This window comes from Acomys russatus, chromosome 21 (assembly GCF_903995435.1).
Source record: "Acomys russatus chromosome 21, mAcoRus1.1, whole genome shotgun sequence".
Lineage (NCBI taxonomy): Eukaryota > Metazoa > Chordata > Mammalia > Rodentia > Muridae > Acomys > Acomys russatus.
Genome location: NC_067157.1, coordinates 9511889 through 9534548, shown reverse-complemented (window position 1 = coordinate 9534548; position 22660 = coordinate 9511889). Strand labels below are relative to the sequence as shown.

The 22660-nt window shown below is 46.8% G+C and overlaps 1 protein-coding gene across 1 annotated transcript in view; it reads right to left on the bottom strand.

Moving 5' to 3' along the window:
- Nucleotides 1-8217: 8217 nt before the first annotated feature.
- Armc2 (armadillo repeat containing 2) overlaps nt 8218-22660 on the bottom strand; it is a 109847-nt gene continuing 95404 nt past the window's right edge. Inside the window, exons 14-18 of the mRNA XM_051164313.1 lie at nt 20414-20536; nt 19700-19813; nt 17028-17160; nt 16569-16729; nt 8218-8717 (exon numbers count right to left, since the gene is read on the bottom strand). Coding sequence (XP_051020270.1) covers nt 8563-8717; nt 16569-16729; nt 17028-17160; nt 19700-19813; nt 20414-20536 — 686 coding nt within the window. The 3' untranslated portion in view covers nt 8218-8562. The remainder of the gene's footprint in view (nt 8718-16568; nt 16730-17027; nt 17161-19699; nt 19814-20413; nt 20537-22660) is intronic.

The window sequence follows — 22660 nt, the reverse complement described above, 5'->3', positions numbered from 1 at the left end:
ACTGAGCTACGCTCCCCAATCCTCACTTACTCTTTTCATTCTAAACATTCCAAGTTTACTGAAGGAAATAGATATGTTGTTAGCAACTAGGCATCTCCACCGGCCCGCCCCCAGGAACCTAGTGAAAGCAGGATATGTCATCATCTCTGGCCGCCAAGGTGAGGTACATTTCCACAGTCCACTACAGTGGTATATCCTGCCCGTGCTCATGCTCTTAAAAGCCAGTGCCCCCCCTCCCCTGCACCTTTTTCCTCCACCTCTCTCAGATGAGCCTCTGCATACACACACCCCCTAATAAACCTCCGCCGTGGGATCTGTTACATGGTGTGACTTGGTGGCTTCAGTCATTAGATCATAGCAATAGTAACTCAGCAAGTCCAGTGAGCTACACGCAGGATAAAGCCACAGACACAGTGAGGAAACGGAGGGCTCGCACACCACTGCATAGTCAAACTATGGAAAGAAATGTCAAAACAGAAGCCTAGGAGCAGCGAGAGAGAATTTAACTCACCGCCCATAAGGGTATATGACCTGGAGATTTCCAGCAGAAACCATTCAGGACAACATACTGAGATGATACATTGAAAGTGCCAAAAGAAAATGCCTGTGAACCAAGAATACAACCGTCACGGGCTTCCAGAGGGGAAGGGGGATGATGACCTTCCCGGCTAAGCCAAGGCTGCAGAGATTTAGGACCATTGTTCACAGCGCTGCAAAGGAATCCTGCACTTGAAGAAGACCAATAAATATCACAGGCCATAGAATCTTCACTCCAAGGCCACTTGAAATCTAAGTTCACCAGTAAAACGCAAACATGAACAAGTTTATGGAAAAGTAATTTGTACTGTGTAATTCTGGTGCTTAAACTCACTATTAAGTCTGATTATAGAATTTAAAAATGACAAAGGCATGAAATAAATTATATAAACGGGGTTTGATATATAAATATGTAGCATGTAAGTAGAGGTACAAGCAGGGATATAAAGGTATAAATTTTGTACATTAAAGTTATTACTGGTTAAAATAGATTGTTAGGCTATTATGATGCTTTGTGCGTTTCCTATGGTAGCCACAAAGAAAACATAGCTCGAATATATACAGAAGGAAATGAACAGATAGTAAGAGCATGTCAGCAAAACTAGCATAAAAGGTGAAACACGAAGGAAAGCAGAGAAAATGAGGACCGAAGGGCTACCGGTATGTAGAAGCTGGCTAACAGGAACAAGCCCTTTCCCATCTGTAATTTGTCGACTGTACGTGGATCCCTAGGCACAGGCTGGCCAAATAGATTTGTTAAAGCATCTACTGCTGCATACAAGGAACTACGTTTACATATAAGGGTGTGCATATTAATATTCCATAAAAATGTTAGAGTACAGAGGTAGTCATACTGCCACCCGGCAAAGTAGATGGCAGTCAGAAACTGTCACAAGGGTGAAAATGCGACTTGTTAGATCATTATATAACCCAACAGGTCAGTTTAACAGAAAGACTGAGTGACTACAGACATACACACAGCCAGCTATCAGAGCTCGAAACTATAGAAAACACTGACAAGACTGAAACAATGCAGTAACAGTGCATGACATCAGTGCCCTACTTTCAATAGTGAGTACAACAGCAGGCCACAGGTCAGAGCGGAAGGAAAGGGCTTGCCCAGCGCAGGACTCCTGACACACACACAGAACACTGAGTTTCAGCAGAGCCTACCTTCTTCCAGACACGGACCGTTCCCAGGAGTAAGTCAGGCCACAGCCTGCAGGGTAGACATACCCTATACCGTGTATTCTGATTACAGTGGGCAGGCTGAATAAAGCTAGAAATCACCGGCGGTAGGAAAATCCACGAGTATGTAAAAATTAAACAGCGCAGTGTTGTTAAACAACAGACCGAAGAAGAAATCAAAGGAAGTCTGCACACATCTCTTTCCAAAAGAAACAAAAACGTGCTGCGCCTAAACTTACTGGGTGCGGGAGGAGCAACCCTAACAATGGAGGCTTAAGCTGCACTGAAAAGGAAGAGGGCACGGTTGGAAAGGGCAGAAGGAGAAGGGGAGGAGAGGAGAGAAAGAGGATGAAGGAACAGAAGAATTGATTTCATCACAAGAAATGAGAATAAATTATGTCCAAAACCGGGGAAGTGGGAGACTAGGAAAATGATAAATGAAACCATTAAAAATTGTCAAAGAATTATTTTTTGAAAATATCGACCTTTAGCCATGTTAACTAAAACAAGCAAAAATCAAACAGTTAAACTTAGAGGGCTGTGAGATGGCTCAGCGGTAAAGGTGGCATCTGTACCTAAGACCTGAGGTCCAGCTCTAGCACCTCAATGACAGAGGAGAGAGAGAAACGACCCCTCAAAGTTGTCTTCTTACCGCCAGAAGCATTACTGTGACATCAGTATAGATGCCTGTGCACGAGCCTGTGTGTGTGCGTGTGTGTGCATCTGTGTGTGCATGTATGCGCTTGCATGTGCGTGTGTGTGCGCGCGCGCATGCATGCGTGTGTATGTGGTATGTAATATCTATTACACACAAGGCCTATATGAGGACCAAAGCCCTCATTTTAGACTCTGCAGCCTCCAGAACTGTGAATAATAAATGTACATTGTCTGTGTTTTACCTAGTACAAAAGCATTTTGTTATCACAGACTGAGCAGATGTAGACAACATGAAAAAGTTGTATCCTGAAAATTACATACCAGTGTCAGAAATTAAAAACGTAAGGAAATGCAAGGTGTGTTCCTGGGTTAGGAGACTTACTATCGCTCCGAAGCCTGTGGCACAGCCGGCCATCTGCTCCCTCATCACAGCTACCATCACATCTCGGGGATATTTCTTTTCAGGAGAGAAAACTGTATTCTAAAATTGACATCTTTTAAAAATTTTTTTAGTACCAGAGATGGAACCCAGAGCTTCACACATGCTGGCCAAATGCTCTGTATCCTCAGCCTTCTGTTTACTCTTTATTCTGAGATGGCTTCCTTTAGTTGCCAAGGCCAGTCTTGAACTCGCTGTGTAGCCCAGGCTGGCTTCCAGCTCCTCCTGCCCCAGCCTTTTCAGTAGGCCTGTATAACTGTGCCTGGATCTAAAATTCACCTTGAATCTCAAAGGGTCTTGAATCAACAAAACAAAATGAGAAAATAGGGTAAAGTCAGTGGTACTGTGCCCATGTCATAGCATAGAGACAAACAAGAGGCCAATGGAGTAGGAAAAGAAATCTATGGAGAACCAGAAATGCATGCAAATATACAAATGGACAAATGAGCCAGGACAAACATGCCAGGGCCAACCCATGAGGGAAGGCTGGCCCCTCGACAAATGGTTTTGGGAAAAGTAGATGGCCACATGGAGGAAATGAAGTTGGGCCTTCAGCTTTCATCACACACTCAAGGCCAGCAAGATGGCACAGTAGGTAAGAACGTTTGCCCACCCAGCCTGACAACTTGAGTTCAATCCCTGGGACCCATGTGATGGAAGATGAGACCTGACTCTCAAAACTTGCCTTCTGACCTCCCCACACATTGTGGTATGTGTGCACTACCCTCACTCCCATGCATAGAAATAAATGTTTAAAAAAAAAAAAATCACCTCAAAGACAAATGTAAGGTTTCCTTCATCTTCAAAACTCCTAGAAGAAAACACTGGGGACATTTCAAGGCGTTGGGTTTGGCCAGGATTTTTCTTGCACTATGACACTCAAACCACAGGCAGCAAAAGAAAAACAAACAAACAAACAAACAAAAAACAAAAACAGAAAATAAAAAAAATAAAAACAAACAAACTGAAAACAGGCACAACTGTACCAGACTTTAAATATGGAAATGCTAAGGATGCTAGAGTGAAAGGCAATCTGTGAAATGCTAGAAACCAGTTGTAAATCATGTGTGTGATCCATAATCTACAAAGGACCACAAAAAGAGCCTGGAGAGGAACCAAACTGACCAGAACCAGTCTTAGACTTCCCAACCTCTGTGAGGAATACACTTCTATTGTTAGCTCACTCAAACTATGGTGGTTTTGTTATTATAGTCTGAACTACACCACCATGTAGACAAATCCTAATACAGCAACATGACTGCTGTGCAAGGGATTACATCCAAAGACCTAGGTTTGTGTGTGATCTAGCTGGAAGACAGACACGTTCTTAGTGTACTCCTTTGGTACACTCCTTTAATCCCTCTGGCTGGAATATAGACAGGATACACCTTTAATCCTTCTGGCTGAAATTTAGTACACACCTTTAATACCAAACAAAGAGGGGCAGACAAAGTGACGAATCAGAGAAAGATTTGGTAGTAGAGTCAGAGATAGGATATGGCCAAGTCTCATGAGAACAGGCAGGAAAGAGAAGCTACTTAAAAACAACACACACACACACACACACACACACACACACACACGAGAGAGAGAGAGAGAGAGAGAGAGAGAGAGAGAGAGAGAGAGAGAGAGAGAGAGAGAGAGAACAGTTCAGTGCAATTCAGCTGAGTTGAGTGCAGTGCAGTTCCGGTCAGTTCATGCATTCAGTGCAGCTCAATTCCTGGTCAGAGGTAATTTTTCCAAGCAGAGTAATTCAGTGGGAAGCCAGTTTGAATTCAGTCAGCTGGGAGAAGAATTTTGAGCCAGAAGAGCTGAGTTGAACCAGCCAGCCAGAGTTCAGAAAGAAGTAGAAAGAATGAGCTTATTTAGCAGTAAATCTCAGAGTCTGGAACATTCTAGGCCTAGGACAGCAGATGGATGTTGGAGGCTTGCAGAAGATTAGATTGTTACAGAGCCTAGAAGCTTCCAGGCTTAGACCCAGGGATAGTTATATAGAAACACTCTGGGCTCAGCCCAAGCCAAGTACTTGTAGAGTGTGGATACGGCTTTCATCTCATCCCCTCATCTGAAGAAATAAAAGGAACATTTGCAATAGTTAAAACCAAGACATCAGAGCAACATTTGCACACCCATATTCACAGAGCCATCATTCAAAACAGCTACCGGCCATGGCTTAGGAGCAGTGCAGATGTCCACCGGTGTGGGTGGATGGACAAAGCGAGATGCACGTGTGGGTGTTCAGATTGTGTGTGCATGCACGAGCATATGTGCAAAGGAGGAAGGGAATTCTGTTGTTTGCTGTGACAGATGAAGCGCGTAGACACTCTGCTACGTGAAACAAGAGATCCACAAAAGACAAACACTCTATGCCACCATCTATACGAGGTTTACCCAAAGTCACCAGAGTTTAGAATGGGAAAGGGGATGGGAGGAGGAGCTATATTGAGTAAAGAGTTCTAGCTTACAGGATACGTTTCTGGAGGCCTGTTGCAGAACAAAGTGGGTTCACCTCACATTACTAAGTACAGTCGTAACATGGTGCCATGCTGCCGGTGAGGAGAAAGGGGCATGTGTGTGCACGACAGGAAAGCAGAAAGAAAACCATGTAGGCAGACAAGGGAGATCCATGGAAGAGGGGAGGGGAGAGAGAAGAAGGGGAGGGGACATTAGGGGGAAATGTGTTCAACATACAACATACACATGTACGCAAACTTCCAAAAGGAAAAAAGAAGGAGCTGGAGAGATGGCTTTCTGTGTTTTAAGAGCCAATTAAGAGCGCCTTTCCAGAGGACCTGGGTTTGATGCCCGGCACCCACTTGGTGGCTCGCAACCATCTGTAACTCTAGTTCCAGGGGATCCAGTGGCCTCTTCTGGCCTTCACAGGCACTAGGCATGCTAGTGTGCACAGATGTACCTGCAGGTAAAACACCTCCACACATAAAATTTTATAAAAAAATGAAAAGAATGAATGAAGCTTTTATGGTTTTTAGTCATTGGCCCCTCCCACAACACACTTGCAAATAGGTGGTTCTAAGGGCCTAGCCTATCTGTGTCTCAGGGGGTTGTGTTTGGTATGGAGAGACTGGGACTCCACCATGAGCTAGTAGTTATAAATACTGAGGGAGGAATATGTTTTGGATAGGGAATAATTTGATTTGGGGGAGGGTGGGGAGATTGAGACAGGGTTTCTCTGTGTAGCCTTGGCTGACCTGGACTTACTTTGTAGACCAGGCTGGCCCCAAACTCACAGAGATCCATCTCTGCCCCTGTGCCTAGCTGAATTTAATTAATTTTTACTGACACGGATGTAACTTGCTGTGGATCAAGTGGGCTTACATCCTTAGTGCTTCGGGTTTACATGGATTCCATCTCCAGGCTGAAGTGCATCCATGTACAGATGGATTACAACTGGCCCTTACAAAAATCTGCCTGCTTCTGGAAATGTGCAGCATCCTAAGACGTTTCAGCAACTCATTCAGCCCTGAGACGTCTGTTTCATCCCAAGGTCACATTTGGGGTCAAAACTGAACTGTTCATAACAGCTTTCTCTAAGCAGAACAGCAAACCTTCATTTGGCCAGTACGGACTAACAATCAACAGTCACGGTGGCTTTGTCTTTTTAAATCATTTATTCAAAAGCAAATTTTACCCTCCTGACACAAGCAACCAGACTCCCGTCCTAATAGTTACAGTGTGTGCCTACCACCTGCTGATTGAGGCTTTGCTCTAAACTCAGCTGTGTGTTAACAGTGGTGGTCAGTCTTATTAGCTCTGGGACCAACTGAGAGACATGTCTGCCCGCTGGGAGAGTTCCTGGAAAGCTTAACCAAGTAAGGACAACCTTCCTCACATGCTCTGCCTGAGGCCACCCAGCTACAAGGAGGTCTGAGGAAAACACTGGGTTTTGCCTTCTGACCTGCACACTGGCTGGCAAGCGCATCCATTCTGTTTTTGCCACTATTGCTGTCATCCTTCATTGACTTTGGAACCCAACTTGTACAGTCTCTGACACAAACTGAAGACCGCATGCTCTCAGGCATCCTCCGTGCCTTCAGCGCCAGACTAAGGTTGCCCTGGACTGGTCAGATACTGGCTTCTCACATTCTCCAAAGTTCAGACAGCCAGTTAGCCAACCTAATAAATCTCTCTCTCTCTCTCTCTCTCTCTCTCTCTCTCTCTCTCTCTCTCTATATATATATATATATATATATATATATATATATATATACACACACATACACACACACACACTTACACACACACACACACCCCTACCCTATTCCTCTAAGAGCCCTGACTAATAATACACTGAAATAGAGGTATTATTCTCATTTTCTAGTATAAGCTCAAGAAATTTAGGTAATTGCCTAAAGCCCCCACAGCTAGCAGAAGAGAGCTAGGAGTGAAACAGGAATGCCATACTGCTAAACATGTACTTTCTCATCCATTATATCATCTCAGATACGGTCTAATGAGGGGGGAGGGGAACCAGTCACTATATTTCAAATGAAAAGAAAGACAAAGTACTTTTTAAAAAAATCTGTTTCGCTTATTTAATTCAGGAAGTAGGAGTCTGGGGCTAGCAAGATGGCTCGGTGGTTAACAGCACTTGCTGCTCTTGCAGACAACCTGAGTTTGGCTTTCAGCACCTGTGTCCAGGAGCTCAAAGCCACCTGTAACTCCAGTTTCAGGGGCTCTGACACCCTCTTCTGAGTTCAAGGGAATCCACACACATTAGGCATATGTTTATACAGAGACAGACAGACAGACAGACACACACACACACACACACACACAAAATTTGTAAGTAGGGCCTGGAGAGATGGTTCAGTGGTTAGGAGCACTGGCTGCTCTTGCAGAGGACCTACGTTTGATTCCCAGCCCCCACATGGAGGCTCACAACCATATAGCTCCAGTTTCAGGATCTGACGCCCTCTTCTGGCCTCCCCAGGCACTGCATGCACAGGGTGCACAGACACCCGTGCATGCCAAACATCCATACAAACAAAACAACTAGAATCTAAAACGATGACCAAACACAGTTTTTCCTCCTACTCCCCTGCTGGGGATCAAGCCTGGACCCTGAGCCTGGCAGTCAGGTGTTACCACTGGGCCTCATCTCCAGCCTTCCGCCCTGGACCACATCTCCAGCTCTCCACCCTGGGCCCCATCTCTAGCCTTCAGCCCTGGGCCGCATCTCCAGCTCTCCACCCTGGGCCCCATCTCCAGCCCTCTAAGCAGTTTCCTCTCTTTTTCTGCTTATTCCTTGAGGACAGGAAAACACTAGTACCAGGCAAGCAGCTTATTATTGGATGTAGTAGGAATTGAAACAGATGTCGGTTCATGCACCTCTCCTGTGGACCACTCTTCCACGCTTCCCGTGGTTGAAGCCTGTGTCCCCAGCGCGCAGTCCCCTAACTGGTGAACTGACAAAGCACAATCATTCCAAAGTTGTCAAATCGAGGTTTTTAAGGACTTTTTCTAAGCGATTTAAAGGCGAATAGAAAAAGAAGTCTTAAAAATGCATATATCTCTCATAGCAGAAAAAAAAAATATATTCATTTTACATAATACCTAGAAAAAGAAATGCTTACTTCCTTCAAAATATTTGGGCTATTCACTAAAACCAGTACTTTAACAACACGCAGCATGTGTGAACACGGACAATGCGTCATGCTTTTACCATTTCTCATGAATGAGGGACACCTGACTGCCCAGCCCTGCCGGTAGCCTGTGTCGTGTTAGGAAGGGACGGGCAAGGGCTCCAGGAACGTGTGGTGACTCTGGATTCGCTCCAGAAGCTGCTGGGCCACAGGTCTGAATTCTGTTTCCCAGTGCAGCCTGTGGTAACTTTTCAGGTCTTGGTCAAAGCTGCCATCCAGGGCTAGTTCTTCATCTGTGTCAGGAGAAAGGAAAAAAAGAAAAAGAAAAAGGTAAAATTAGAGCAATTCTGCGGAGTGTGAATGCACTGGACACAATTCATTTCCTGTGGGGAACCTCTCACTCTGGTCATCTGTAATGCCACCATGGCTGTACATGACTCTATGATACAGGATGTGACTCAGATGAAAAAGCGTTTGTTTGTTTGTTGTGATTGTTATTGAGATAAGGTCTTCTATGTTGCCTAGGCTTATGCTACTCTGCAACTCCTGGACTCCTGCGATTCTCCTGCCTCAGATTTCCCAGGAGAGGAGAGCACAGGCTCACACCACTGCACCCTGACAGGGGAAAAAAAGGCTATTTTAACGGGAGTACTTTTGAAATCAAATATTTAAGAACGTGTGTGTGCGTGTGTGTGTGTGTGTGTGTGTGTGTGTTTACTTTAGGTCTTTTGGGGGGGTCTTTTAGTTTTATATTTTGATGTTTGAGGGGGTTTCTCTGTATAACAGACCAGGCTGACCTTGAATTCACAGAGATCCTCCTGCCTCTGCCTCCCGAGTGCTGGGATTAAAGCTGTGTGCCACCACACCTCGCCCACTGGCTCTTTATTTTTATTGTATTATCATTATTAATGCTTCTGGGTGTTTTCCCTGATTGTCAGCCTGTGCACTGAGTACACATGTGGTGTCTGTTCAGGTCAGAAAAGGGGACCAGATCCCCTAGAACTCAAGTTAGAGATGGTTGTGAGCCTCTGTGTACATGCTGAGCGTTGGGGCAAGTGGCTGGAGCTACCAGCATGCTCCTGCAAAACAGTGCATTTCCATGTCTTTTTTGTTTTTGTTTTCTAAGACAGGGTTTCTCTGTGTAGCCTTGGCTGTCCTGGACTCTCTTTGTAGACCAGGCTGGCCTGGAACTCACAGTGATCATCTGCCTCTGCCTCCCTGAGTGCTGGGATTACAGGCGTGTGCCACTGCACCCTGCATAGTTTAGTGTCTTCATTTAAAGGGGAAATAATTTTTTAAATACTTCTTAGATTGAAGTGAATTTTTCTTTTAATAACTTGCTAAGTTTTGCTTATCTATTATTTTTCATCCAAACACCAATCACAATTTCTGAAAATAAATGAAGGCAATGGCTTCCTTATATGCTTTAGAAATTACTTCAGTGACTGAGAGAGACGGAAGGACTGGGGCATCTTTTGGAGAAATGGGCCAATTTGACACAAAAGCTACTCCCCACCCCACACGTCTCATAAACAAAACAAAACAAAACACCTAGGGACACAGAATCCTAAAGACTCTGAGTCCCCAAAGAGAGCATAAAAAAAATGCAAAAAAGGCACGTAAGAAAATAAAGTACAAAATGAAAGTTTAATTTGCTTTTTAACACAAGACCACACTGAATTCTGGGAGCGCACTCAAGTGTCTCCAACCCGAGTGGAAAGAAGCGGCCCCAGTCCTCACTAGCCACCACCTCTTTCCCTGTTCCTATTAGGCCTTACCTCACACTGTGGGTGACATAGCTCAGAAACGTGCACCTGCTCTGCCATTACTAGTTCTGTGGCTGAGCTAGACAATTTACTCGGCGACCATTAAGTCCCAAGACGGCAAACCCTGGTCCTTACATGATGTGCAAACATGTTACAGGCCTGTGAGAGGCTGCTAGTGAGTGTTTGCTACTGTGTTTACACTGTCTGCAGCAGACATCTGTGTCTGGTTCAGTGTGTACTTGGCACCAAGGGTGCCAGTGTCACCAACATTAGATAAGGGAGTGCAGGAACCCTGTTTGGACTGTCCCCTCCCCTCCTGGGGATCAAGTGCAGAGCTATGCAGCTTTGAGATAAGTTCCCGTGAAGACACAAGCACTCCCGCCAGGCCTCCATGGCGACCTTGTAAGCAAACCTGGCCCTCTCCACTGGTGAGATAACCCAGGCCTCCAGAGCCGGGAGGGCACTGCCAGTGTTCCATGCCTTTGAAGGCCTTCCTGTTTGTCCTCTACAGGACAAGAAGAGCCTGCTAGACTGAGTGACTCCAGATTTCTAGACCATCTCTTCCTGTTCCATCTTTTCTAGATCTTTCTGAGCAATAAACATTGGCTGGCAAAGTCTGTTTTAAGCTCCTTTCCCAAGGTGTTTAGGTCTAATCAGGTGGCTTTATACTTCCCTCCTCTGTTAGGGCTGGGGATGGATCTGGTGCTCTAGTTTTTTGTTTTATTCTAACACTAGCACTCTGGGGCCCTTGAGGCCCAGCCTCTATAGAAATTACTTCATCCATAGTCAGACCATGTTAACTCTAAGTCAGGATAGATTACATAAGAAATAGTTAATTAGCTACCAATTAAAAAAATGTAGGAGTTGACGGCCAAACTCTGCCAAGACAGGGTAAGCAAGTCCTTAATCGTTCCTGCCTCACAAGTATGTCTGTCAGATATATTGGGCCAGAAGGCTGAAGACGATGCTCCAATGTTATAGAGAGTTTTAGGTGGCTATTCAGGTAGAAAGCTGTCTCTGTCATCATCTCATTCGGAAAGCTACTAACCTGCACTCCCGGCATACTCAGGTAATTAAGTTTATTCCTTCTCAAGTCTCTGATGGAGTTGAAGACCAGGTCGCTTAGTTTTACAATGAAGCTTAGTTGCTTAGGGGTTAAGATGTTTTTAGATAGATAGATAGATAGATAGATGTTTTAAGCTGATAATGACAAGATGTGATGGAGATTGATTTACATTCAGAATTTTAGACACATCAAGGTAGGAAAGATGTCTTCTTCAAGGCTGTCAACTACAAGTAGCCAAAAAACCCTAAGAATGTAACATTTATATAATTCCTGATTGTGTCATGGTTCTTCTTGCTACAGGTAGTTTATTGTATGTACATGCAATAATATAAATGTATATGTAAACTAAAAAATGTTTAAGTAATAAAAAGGAAAAAAAACAAAAAAAATAAATGTATTAATTAAAAAAAGAAATCTTGAATCCCTAAAAGAAAGAAAGAAAGAAAGAAAAGAAAAATGCAGAAACAAAAAGTGCATTAAGGTGGCAGGCAGGCTACACTGAGTACTGGGTTTTGAACTTGGGCGGCAAGGAGTAGCAGGAGCTGATCCAATTAAAACTCAGATCTATCGGGGGCTGGAGAGATGGCTGAGAGGTTAAGAGCACTGTCTATTCTTCCAGAGGTCCTGAGTTCAATTCCCAGCAACCACATGGCGGCTCACAAGCATCTATAATGTGATCTGATGCCCTCTTCTGGCCTGCAGGTGTACATGCAGGTAGAGCGCTCATAAATAAAAAAAATAAAACCTTTAAAAAAAAAAAAAAAAAAAAAAAAAAAAAAAAAAAAAAAAACTCAGATCTATCAACACTTGCTGTGACCCTCAGGAAGAAGTATTCTTTTGTTCCATGACCCTCTACATACTTACTGACGTAAGTAACAGGCAAATGCTACCTTTTCTACATGGTGTAATGACACAGCTACCATCTTCTTTGCTACTTCGGTTATTTTTTTTTTTTTTTTAAGGCACACCTGTGAGGGATATCTGCCTAATTTTAAAAAAAGATTTGTTTGTTTGTTTGTTTGTTTAGTATGTATATTGTGCTCTGTCTGTGTGTACACCTGCATCCCAGAAGAGGGCATCAAATCACATTACAGATGGTTGTGAGGCTCCGAGCGGTCGCTGGGAATTGAACTCAGGGACTCTGGAAGAGCAGTCAGTTCTCTTAACCTCAGAACCACATCTCCTGCCCCAGCTACTTCAGTTTGTTAACGATGTTGGTTATAACGGACACAACTGACACTATCACCCACAGCAGGAGCAGGACTGACTTTGATAAGCAATTGTTCCCAGGCTTTCTCTACGCACTGCACATTTGGATAGTAAGACTTAGGGTGAAGTACTTCAAAGGATTAAGACTTAAAAACCAACACTGCTGTGGTGCTGCAGTGCTGCAGTGCCCAGTGCCACAGAGTCCAGTGCTGCAGTGCCCAGTGCCTAATGCCTCAGCGCCCAGTGCCGCAGCGCCCAGTGCCTAATGCCTCAGCGCCCAGTGCCACAGCGCCCAGTGCTACAGCGCCCAGAGAGACAGTGCTCAGTGCCACAGCGCCCAGTGCCGCAGCGCCCAGTGCCGCAGCGCCCAGTGCCACAGTGTCCAGTGCCTCAGCGCCCAGTGCCACAGCACCCAGTGCCCAGTGCCTCAGCGCCCAGTGCCACAGCGCCCAGAGCCACAGCGCCCAGTGCCTCAGCGCCCAGTGCCACAGCGCCCAGTGCCACAGCGCCCAGTGCCACAGCGCCCAGTGCCTCAGCGCCCAGTGCCACAGCGCCCAGTGCCTCAGCGCCCAGTGCCACAGCACCCAGTGCCTCAGCGCCCAGTGCCTCAGCGCCCAGTGCCACAGCGCCCAGTGCCTCAGCGCCCAGTGCCTCAGCGCCCAGTGCCACAGCACCCAGTGCCTCAGCGCCCAGTGCATCAGTGCCCAGTGCCTCAGCGCCTAGTGCCTCAGCGCCCAGAGCCTCAGCGCCCAGTGCCACAGCGCCCAGTGCCACAGCGCCCAGTGCCTCAGCGCCCAGTGCCACAGCGCCCAGTGCCTCAGCGCCCAGTGCCTCAGTGCCCAGTGCCTCAGCACCTAGTGAAGCTTGCCCCACTCGATGCACTAATTCCTAGCTTCCTATGCAGCACAGGTCACTGGTGGAGAGGTCTCCTGTGTCTTTGGCCACTTTCTTTGAGAGGACAGTCTCAGCTGTTCCAGGCACACCTGATAGCACTTTGATACTGTCCTCATGTTGTGATCCTCCAACTGGAATGCCAGGTCCCACTCCCTCCTTGTCGTAAGACCTGATGCCAGGATCTGAGGACTGGGGAATGAGCACTCAGCAACCGAGACAGGGCCAGCAAGGTGGCGCGGCAGGTTAAGGGACCTGTTGCCAAGCCTGGCAACCTGAGATTGACCCCCAGAATCCTCAAATTGTCTTCTGATCTCCACACATGTACCACCGCGTGCTCAAGTGCACACAGCACACACATACAGGTACATACACCACCACCACTACCTCCACCATAACTCATGCTTCATGACCAACTGCTGTGTTAGCAGCCCAGGGATCTTGTGATTCGACTATCACCACCGACTTCAAAGGCTTCTGCAAGGGGGTGTGCTGCATGTGTGAGGGCCATGGGAGTGGGGTGGTAGGCAGCAGGCCAACTACAGCCCAATGCCTCCTGGGAATCCTGCCCTGCTCAGAAGCCAGCCCTGCCCACACCTTTTCTGGTTGGTCCTTACAGGCTGGGCAGCTCCTCACACACTCAGAACTGATTGTCCCCATCAGGCCCCAGAAGACAGAGTTTCAGGGAAGCACACGGAAGCCTCAGGCCACCAATAAGTGGCTCCCTAAGCCAGCCATGTCTTCTGCCTGACACGGGGAAGAGTGTCTACAGCAAAGGAGATGCAGAAGAAACCAACACTGGGTGTAGAAAGTGAGGGTATGAGGTAGCGAAACACATGAGCAGGCATCAGATTAGAGGCAGTGAGGGGGAACAGAGGAGCTTAGCCTAGGCAGAGCTGGGTCTCCAGAACACTAGACCCAGAGCAGGGCTGGGACACCTGCTCCTGAGCGGGTTGACTACGCCCCGACAGACTATGCAGTATCTGGTTTCCTGGCTTCCTCCTTGCATACCCTTCCCTGAGCTGTCTTCAGGAACTAGAGCAGAGGTCCCCAATGTCTGGCACTGAGCTTCAGACTTGGTCAAGGAACTGTTTAAATCATGGATTCCAGGCTGCACCCAGAGTCCCTGAAATCAGAACTGCCAAGGCTGCGCCAGTCTTGACTCCACAGCTGACTTCTGAGCTCAGGTCCCATGGGGACTGAACTCAGACAGCCTGTGAGGGCATCCCTGCCTCCTGCCACCTGGGAATCCCCCGTGCTCACAAGGACACTGAGAACGTCAGTTATTTATAGCTGGGCCCACTCTTCTTACTCTAAATTTTAATGCACAAAACTGCATACAGCTTCACAACAAACTCCACAATGGCCACGCAGATCTGACTCTTTCACTTAACTTCAGAGCCTCTGTTCCTGTCCAATCATGTTCTGCCACATCCCTTGGCATTCATAAAGTATATTAGGCCTGCTGGAGGTCTTGGCTGGTATCAGGCACAGTCTTACAATCTTGGTGTTAAGTGCACATTTATTCCTAAGCACCTTGAAGGGAAGGCATCAGCTAACTGAATTTAAAGGGAATAAAAATATAAACTTAAAGAGGTGTGGTGGTTTAATAGGAACGGCCCCCATAGGCTCATAGATCTGAATGTTCCATCATTAGGGGGAACTGCTACTTGCTAGGGCTTAGGGGGTGTGGCCTTCCCGGGGTGGGTGTGGCCTTGTTGGAGGAAGTGTGTCACTGGGGGGTGGGATTTGCGGTTTCAAAAGCCCAAGCCAGGCCCAGTCTCCCTCTCTCTCTCCTCTCTCTCTCTCTCTTCTCCTCTCCTCTCCTCTCCTCCCCTCTCTCTCTCCTCTCCTCCCCTCTCTCTCTCTCTCCTCTCCTCCCCTCTCTCTCTCCTCTCCCCTCTCTCTCTCCTCTCCCCTCTCTCTCTCCCTCTCCCTCTCCCCGTCTCTCTCTCCTCTCCCCTCTCTCTCCCTCTCCCCTCTCTCTCCCTCTCCCCTTTCCCCTCTCTCTCTCCCTCTCCCCTCTCTCTCTCCCCTCTCCCCTCCCCTCCCCTCCCCTTCTCTCTCTCTCTCTCTCTCTCTCTCTCTCTCTCTCTCTCTCTCTCTCTCTCTCTCTCTCTCTCTCTCTCCTCCTGCTGCCTGGAGCTGAGGAACTCTCAGCTGCTTCTCCAGCACCATGGCTGCCTGTGTGCTGCCATGCTCCCTGCCATGACAATGAATTAAACCTCTGAAACTGTAAGAAAGCCCCAATTAACTGCTTCCTGTTTTAGGAGTTGCCATGGTCATGGTCTCTTCACAGCAACAAAACAGTCACTGAGCCAAGATGCTAAGCCCAAGGTCTAAAAAGTTACAAAGGATAAAGCTAGAATCTAAGATTTGGAACTGTTTGACTGAGAGACTTTGGGTCTTTTATTTCACTTTTGTTGTGATGCTTGTTTAAGCCTCGCAGTTAACTTTCTGAGGCGGAAGGGGGCTTACGATACTCCCATTTTAGAGATAGAAAGGTATACAATAAAAGAAAGATGCAATGTTCAAATGACACCACAAATTCAAGCCCACAGCTTCTTACCTACGCTGAGCCTTTTCATACAGCTATGCTGGGCCCTATAACTGGAAATCACAGAGGCTCGCCTCCATGCAGGGAATAGAAATTGTAAAATCATTCAGTCATCAACTGACCTAAATTGTTGTTTTTAGGCCTAAAGCATGTTGGGGGGAAAAAATTCTAAAAATAGAAAAAAGTTAAAGAAGAAAACAATCTTCAGTTTATATGTTTTCCGACTTCCTGAGTGCGGGGAGCCCACTGCAGTGTCAAACCGTCTTATAGACCCTTCCCGTGTGATAATTAGCATCACTAATTATATTCAGTTGAAAGCGTGGCTTAATTCAAAACATATTTTCCTAATTATGACAGAGTCTACATGCTTTCAAACAGCAAAGGCACAAGGCTGCTGACATTTATGCAATCAAGGAAAATGGAGGGGGTGGGCAAAGAAAAAAATCATGCTGGCTCCAGTTCCAGGCAGTTAGAAATCCTTCTGTTCGGACCACGGCACTCAGTGTCTTTCAGAAACTCTTTAGGAGAGTTCCACGTTACCATCACCTTTCAGATTCTGCGGCTGGGCGCCAGTCTTTCCCACAGCACGCCAGAGAACACAGTTTTCTTGCCTCTGGTTGGTAAAGGTCACAGATCTGAGGTAAGGGCCCCTTACCTAAAAATGACGACAAGAGGACTAGAAGTGTGTTGGTGACTTCGTCTCCAAAACATGCGGATGCGTTTGTGATGTTCTCACTCAAGTTCCACAAGGCCTTGCACACCAGGCAGGCCAGCTGCCAATCGCCGGGACCCAAGTCTCTTAGACAGTCCACCAGCCTGAGTAAGGAACGTCAAGGCGAAGCGTTAAGGGGCCAGAATCTGTAAGCTTTACACTGTTGGCATGACGGTTAGCCTTCTGAATTCCATAGACCTATCATTTAAGTTCATGCCTACAAATCTGACTGACTACAAAGTTCCCCCTATGCACCTCTAAGTTGTGGCAAGCGTCCAGGAGATTCTAACCCCCGTGTCTCTAGCCCCACTCCCCTAGTGGAATGAATGACGGGCCCAACCTCCCAGAAAAAAACATGTCGCCACCATCCTGGGACTCGGGAGTTCACGCCTTGGAACTTACTTTTTAATGCCACCGCCTTCTTTCAGGATGGCACGCTTGTCCTTATCCACAGTGAGGTTCAGGAGGACCCCACAGGCAGAAAAGCAAATGTCCTGGTGTTTGGCTTCCAGCAATGCGATCATGAACTTGTGGACTGGGAGGGCAGAGAACCACACAGACCCATGAGTGCCGGCAGACCAGAGAAGGAAGGCCTGCATCCCAGCTGCAGCTACTCTTACAATGGGTTGGGGGGCGGGGCGTGGAAGAAGGATAGAAAGTGGGAGGGCGTGGCTTGCAACAGGGGACAGTGGTTAGTGTGATGACCCACTCCTGCTTCCCACAGCCTTTGGCCCTACTCTTGCCATTACTGAGCCAACAGCAGCTCCCTCTCCAGGGAGATGAGTCCCTGCTGGTGGGACATGGGTGACATTTCCCTCTGCTTGTTCTTAAAGGCCTTTTTAGACCTCCAATTTTAACTCTAATGGACAGCCTGGGGCGGCGGAGTTCCGTCCTGATGAGATCTTTCTGAGCCTCCAGAACACAAGATATTCATAGGCCGCTAGGAACTGGCCAGCGCAGCACAGGGCTGCTGGTGCAGGGACAGTGCAAGCTGTGGGCCAATCATTTCCTAGGAGATGGGACAACACACTGTAAGTCCTGTCTTCTCATCCTCAAGGAGGGGCCCAGCAAAGGGATCAGGGAGTGGATGAGGCGAGGAAACATCCAGGTCCCATTTACCAAGCACCTGAGCACAGTGGCTACCCTGTTATACATGCAGACCTGTGGACCGCTTGACAGTGAGCTTGACCACGGCTACATCCCATGCCTATAATATCCTGAAGACCCCAAAGGATGCACCGCCAAGTGCTAGTCCTCTCAGGGCACAGGCATAAGGGACTGCACCTTGCTGGTGCTGCAGCTGTATTTGCCTGATCTAGATTTGCCATCATCAGCGCAGTTAGGCATCTTTTGTTCGCAGGGCTGGTGTGTTTCACTTGAGAAAGGGTCTCTAGTACCCTAGTGTACTGGATGGTCCAGCTTCAACTCAACACAAACCATAGTCACCTGAGGGGAGGGAACGTCACCTGAGAAACTGTTTCCATAAGATCTAGCAAGCCTGGGGGCCATTCTTAATTGGTGATGTGGCCGTGGTGCTTTAAGAAAGCAGGCTGGGCAAGCAAGAGGAGCAAGGCAGTAAGCAGGACCCCTCCATGGCCTCTGCAGCAGCACCTGCACTGTGATTCAGGATATTTAAATCAAATAAACCCCTTCTTCCTCAAGTTGCTTTTGGTCAAAGGCTGGCTTTGAACTTGCTATGTAGCTGGGGGCGGGGGTGAAGTTTTGATTCTCCTGCCTCTGTTGGCACCAGCAGACCAGGTTTATGCAGTCAGAGGACAGAATGCAGGGCCTTGAGTGTTGCTAAGCAAGCACTCACTGAGAGATCCCCAGCCTTAGACAATTAAAAAAAAACTATTGTTCTGTATGGTTCAAATCAACATCTGGATACCTGCCACCCAGCTAGCTTAACAGTCAGAGCACTGTGTCCAAAACAGGTTATATTTCATCAGCATATGCAATTCTCATTCATCAATTTGGACAAAGTTTTAAAAAAAGAATAAAGTAAATCTATATATAATATATATATAATAAATATATAATAAAGCAAATATCTTTTGATGCCTCTTACCCTCTAAGTGGTAAATCCTATCTTAAATGTGGAGTCAATAATTTCCAAACACTGTTTAAATTCTCTGTCATTACTACATCAATATAAATACATAATACCTTAGGCAGCTTTTGTGAGTGTTGGGGGGGGGGCGGTTGTTTTGTTTGCTTGTTTACTGAGGCCTAGCCGGCTTGGAACTCACTATATAGACCTGGATGGTCATGAATCCACAGAGATCCACCTGCCTCTGCTCCCTGAGGGCTAGGGGGAAGCATATTATTTTCTATTTTCTATTATATATAACTGGCTTTTTCACTTCTACATTACGTGTTTCTGGTTAATTGTGCTGACCTATGTCTAACTCATGCCTATCTATGAATGAATCACTGTGGAACATTGCATTGTATAAGCATGCATATTTATAAAACATAATACATTATGCTCCCTGGAGCTGTCTTTTTGGTTGTTGGACACGTAGTAGTTACAAGCAAAGTGTGACACAGTCTAGTGTGTAAATGAAAGCAATCGCTAGCCTATCCCCTGGACTAGAAATAATGAGTGCAGATTCCACTAAACACACAACACAAACATGCTCTCATACATGCAGGCATTGAGGAGCATGCACGCATGCATGCATGCACGCACACACACGTGTGCACACACATGAGCATGCTCTTGCACATGCACACATGCCCAGCACATATACACACGCACACACACAAGCACACTCCTTCACATGCACACGTGCACAAACTCCCTCGAGCATGCTCCTACACATGTACACACGTTCACATGCACAAGCGCGAACACACCCACACCCACACCCCCCTTATTGATCAAGAGGGCACTCTCTGGGTTTGTGAACACACACTTGGTCTATACCAGCATCCTGTGCGGTCCCCCATATGGGGCAAAGGTAAAGTACGGCTCATCTCAAAACAGAAACGTCACTCTAATCGCCGAAGGTTCCAAGTCACTTAGCTGACTGTTGGCAAGAATCTTAGCATATTAACTGTCACTAACTCACCATTTTTCTGCATGAGGAAATTGCAGACGTCATGGTCCTGGGAGAGATTTCCGAAGACACGCACAGCCTCCAGGATCCCATCCATGTTGTTACTCACGAGGAGCTTTAAGAGCACTGGGTTTGGCAGAGAGAGAAAGTGAGTAAATTTATAATAATGTCCAAACACTGCTTATACTCTCTACCATTACCACATACATGCATGTGCATACGCAACACCAGAGGTGGTACTACTGTGTGTGTGATTTTTGTCTATGTGGGTTTGTTGTTGTTGTTTTTACTATTTGTTTGACACAGCCAAGGCTAGCCTGGAACTTGCAATGTAGATGAGGCTGGCCCTAAACTCCCAGAAGTCTACTAGCCTCTGCCTCTGGAGTGCTGGGAGCCTTGCACATTTTTAAGCTTACACTGCTAACAGTATTCTGTATTTCTTCCTATAACTGTGTTTAAAAGTGAATGAAAACTAATTTCCTACCAGATAACTGAAAACTGAACATTTTCTTAATGGTGCAAAGAAAAAAAAAAAAAAAAAAAACCATGGGACATTTCAATAAAAACTAAGAACCAAATCACTCCCATGTTCAAGGTTCTTACACATGGCACGGGAGAGCTGCCGCAGTAACTCCTCCAGGGGTGCTTATGAATGAGTGTCCGTGAAGCCACGCCCAGCATTTACGAATAGGCACCTATGAAGCTACGCCCGACCCTAAGCCTTACGTTCAGCAACATACAGCTTTCTGTGTTGCAGGACGGAGCTCTTCACTTGGTAGAAGGACAGATTGTTGATGGCTGCTGTGGTATTGATCACCAGCTCCTCGCAGTCGCCCAGTGACTTGGATTCTGAAACCAAGTGACCAGGGAGTCAGAAACGCTTGGCCCTGCAGATCCAGTGATGCCACATTCATGGCAACAGAAGCTGAGGCTGGGGAACACGCTGGGTGTAGGGGCTCCACCAGAGATATCGCTTGAGAAACCTTTACCACCCATGCCATGATTGCTTGCAGAGAGATGCAGCAATGTGGGACATGCTAACTCGGTTCCCACAGCCAGGTCTAGAACAGTCTGGTGGGGCCCTGCGTCTGCAGCGAAGGGGACAAGACCACAGGGACCTGAGCTGTCCCTGACCCCACCCACCCACCTGCCCTGGCTTCCGGGCTGACTCTAGTTCTCATACCCTACCTCCCAGCAGAGTGGTCCTCAGGTCATTATCCATGCCTCACCATTAGCTCTGTCTTTCAAACACAACAGATGGCTTCGCATGGCATCTGCCACCCCAGCCTTGCCCCACCTCTGACTCATCTTCCTGCCTTCACCTCCTGGGTGCCAGGATTACAAGTGCACCCATCATGCCCAGTTTTTTGGACCCAGCGCTTGAACTTTAGGTATTTCCTGGGGCTCCAAATAAATGTACAGGGACTGGAGATAGCAGCTCAGTTGGTAGATGGCTTGGCCGGCATGCGGAGCCCTGCTTTGATTACCAGCACTGCATAAAGCAGGTGAGATGGTATACACTTGTAAAACCATTACTCATGAGATAGAGGCAGGAAGATCAGGAGTTCCAGGACACCCTTGGCTATACAGTGAGTTTAAGGCCAGTCTGGGCTACATAAAAAGAAAGAATGAAAACAAGAAAAAACAAACAAACAATCTCCACTAAATGACTATGGTGATAAATGAACAAATGTTTTGCTTAATACATGTGACCTTCAGTAATTTTTGTCCCTATCTCTCCCTCTACCTCCAGCCCCATTTTTATTTTTAATTTTGTTTTTGTTTTTGTTTTTGTTTTGAGACAGAGTTTCTCTATATAGCTTTGGCTATCCTAGACTCGATTTGTAGACCAGGCTGGCCTCAAACTCACAGCGATCCATCTGCCTCTGCCTCCCCGAGTGCTGGGATTACAGGCGTGTGCCACAGAGAGGCTCCCAGACCCATCTCTTGATGCTGGGGCCACCGTGCAGAGCACTGGGAGCCTCCGATAGCATCACCCCTTAGACATGGGCAGATAGCAGTGCCCTTGAAGATGAGATGCCACTGTGAAGGAGGGAAAGCCCTACTGACTCCAGGGTCCAGGCCTTCAGCACTGAGAAGTGATCATCCTATGGTCTGGATGAGCATCTTTTGAAGGCTCATGTGGTAAACATTTCACTGCCAGTGTGTGCTGGCCCAGGAGTAAGAGACAGTCTAATATGAAAGTTGTTTCATTGGAAAGGGCCCAAGGGCCTACAGAGAGACCATCAAGACCTACTCTTTTGGACCTCCTCTTTGCTTTTTTTTTCTTTTTTTTTTTTTTTTTTTGACCCCAAAAATAGAGAGAAGAGAGACAGACTTTCTCCCCATCCCAATGGTAGCTCCCGCCAAAGAAAGACCACACAAGCACCCAGGGAACGAGAAGGCCCCAGCTAGCGCCAGAGGATGAGTTCTCTCCAGGGACAGAATCGAGTCTAGGATAGCCAAGGCTATACAGAGAAACTCTGTCTCAAAAAAACAAAAACAACAAAAAAATTAAAAATAAAAATGGGGCTGGAGGTAGAGGGAGAGATAGGGACAAAAATTACTGAAGGTCACATGTATTAAGCTAAAATTTTGTTCATTTATCATCATAGTCATTTAGAGGAGATTATTTGTTTGTTTTTTCTTTTTTCATTCTTTCTTTTTATGTAGCCCAGACTGGCCTTAAACTCACTGTATAGCCAAGGGTGACCTGGAACTCCTGATCTACCTCCCTCTATCTCTCCAGGTGGACTGTGAACTCCAGATATGTAAGAAATACATTTCTGATGTGGGAGCCTGGAGAGACGGCTGAAAGCTCAGAGTGCTCGCTGCTCTCCCAAAGGACCGGAGTTCCGATCCTAGCACCCACGTCTGACAGCTCACAACCAGATGTAACTCCAGAGCTGGGGTCTCTGACGTCCCCCCATCCTCGACCTCTATAAACACTTGTGTACATGGCATACTCACAGG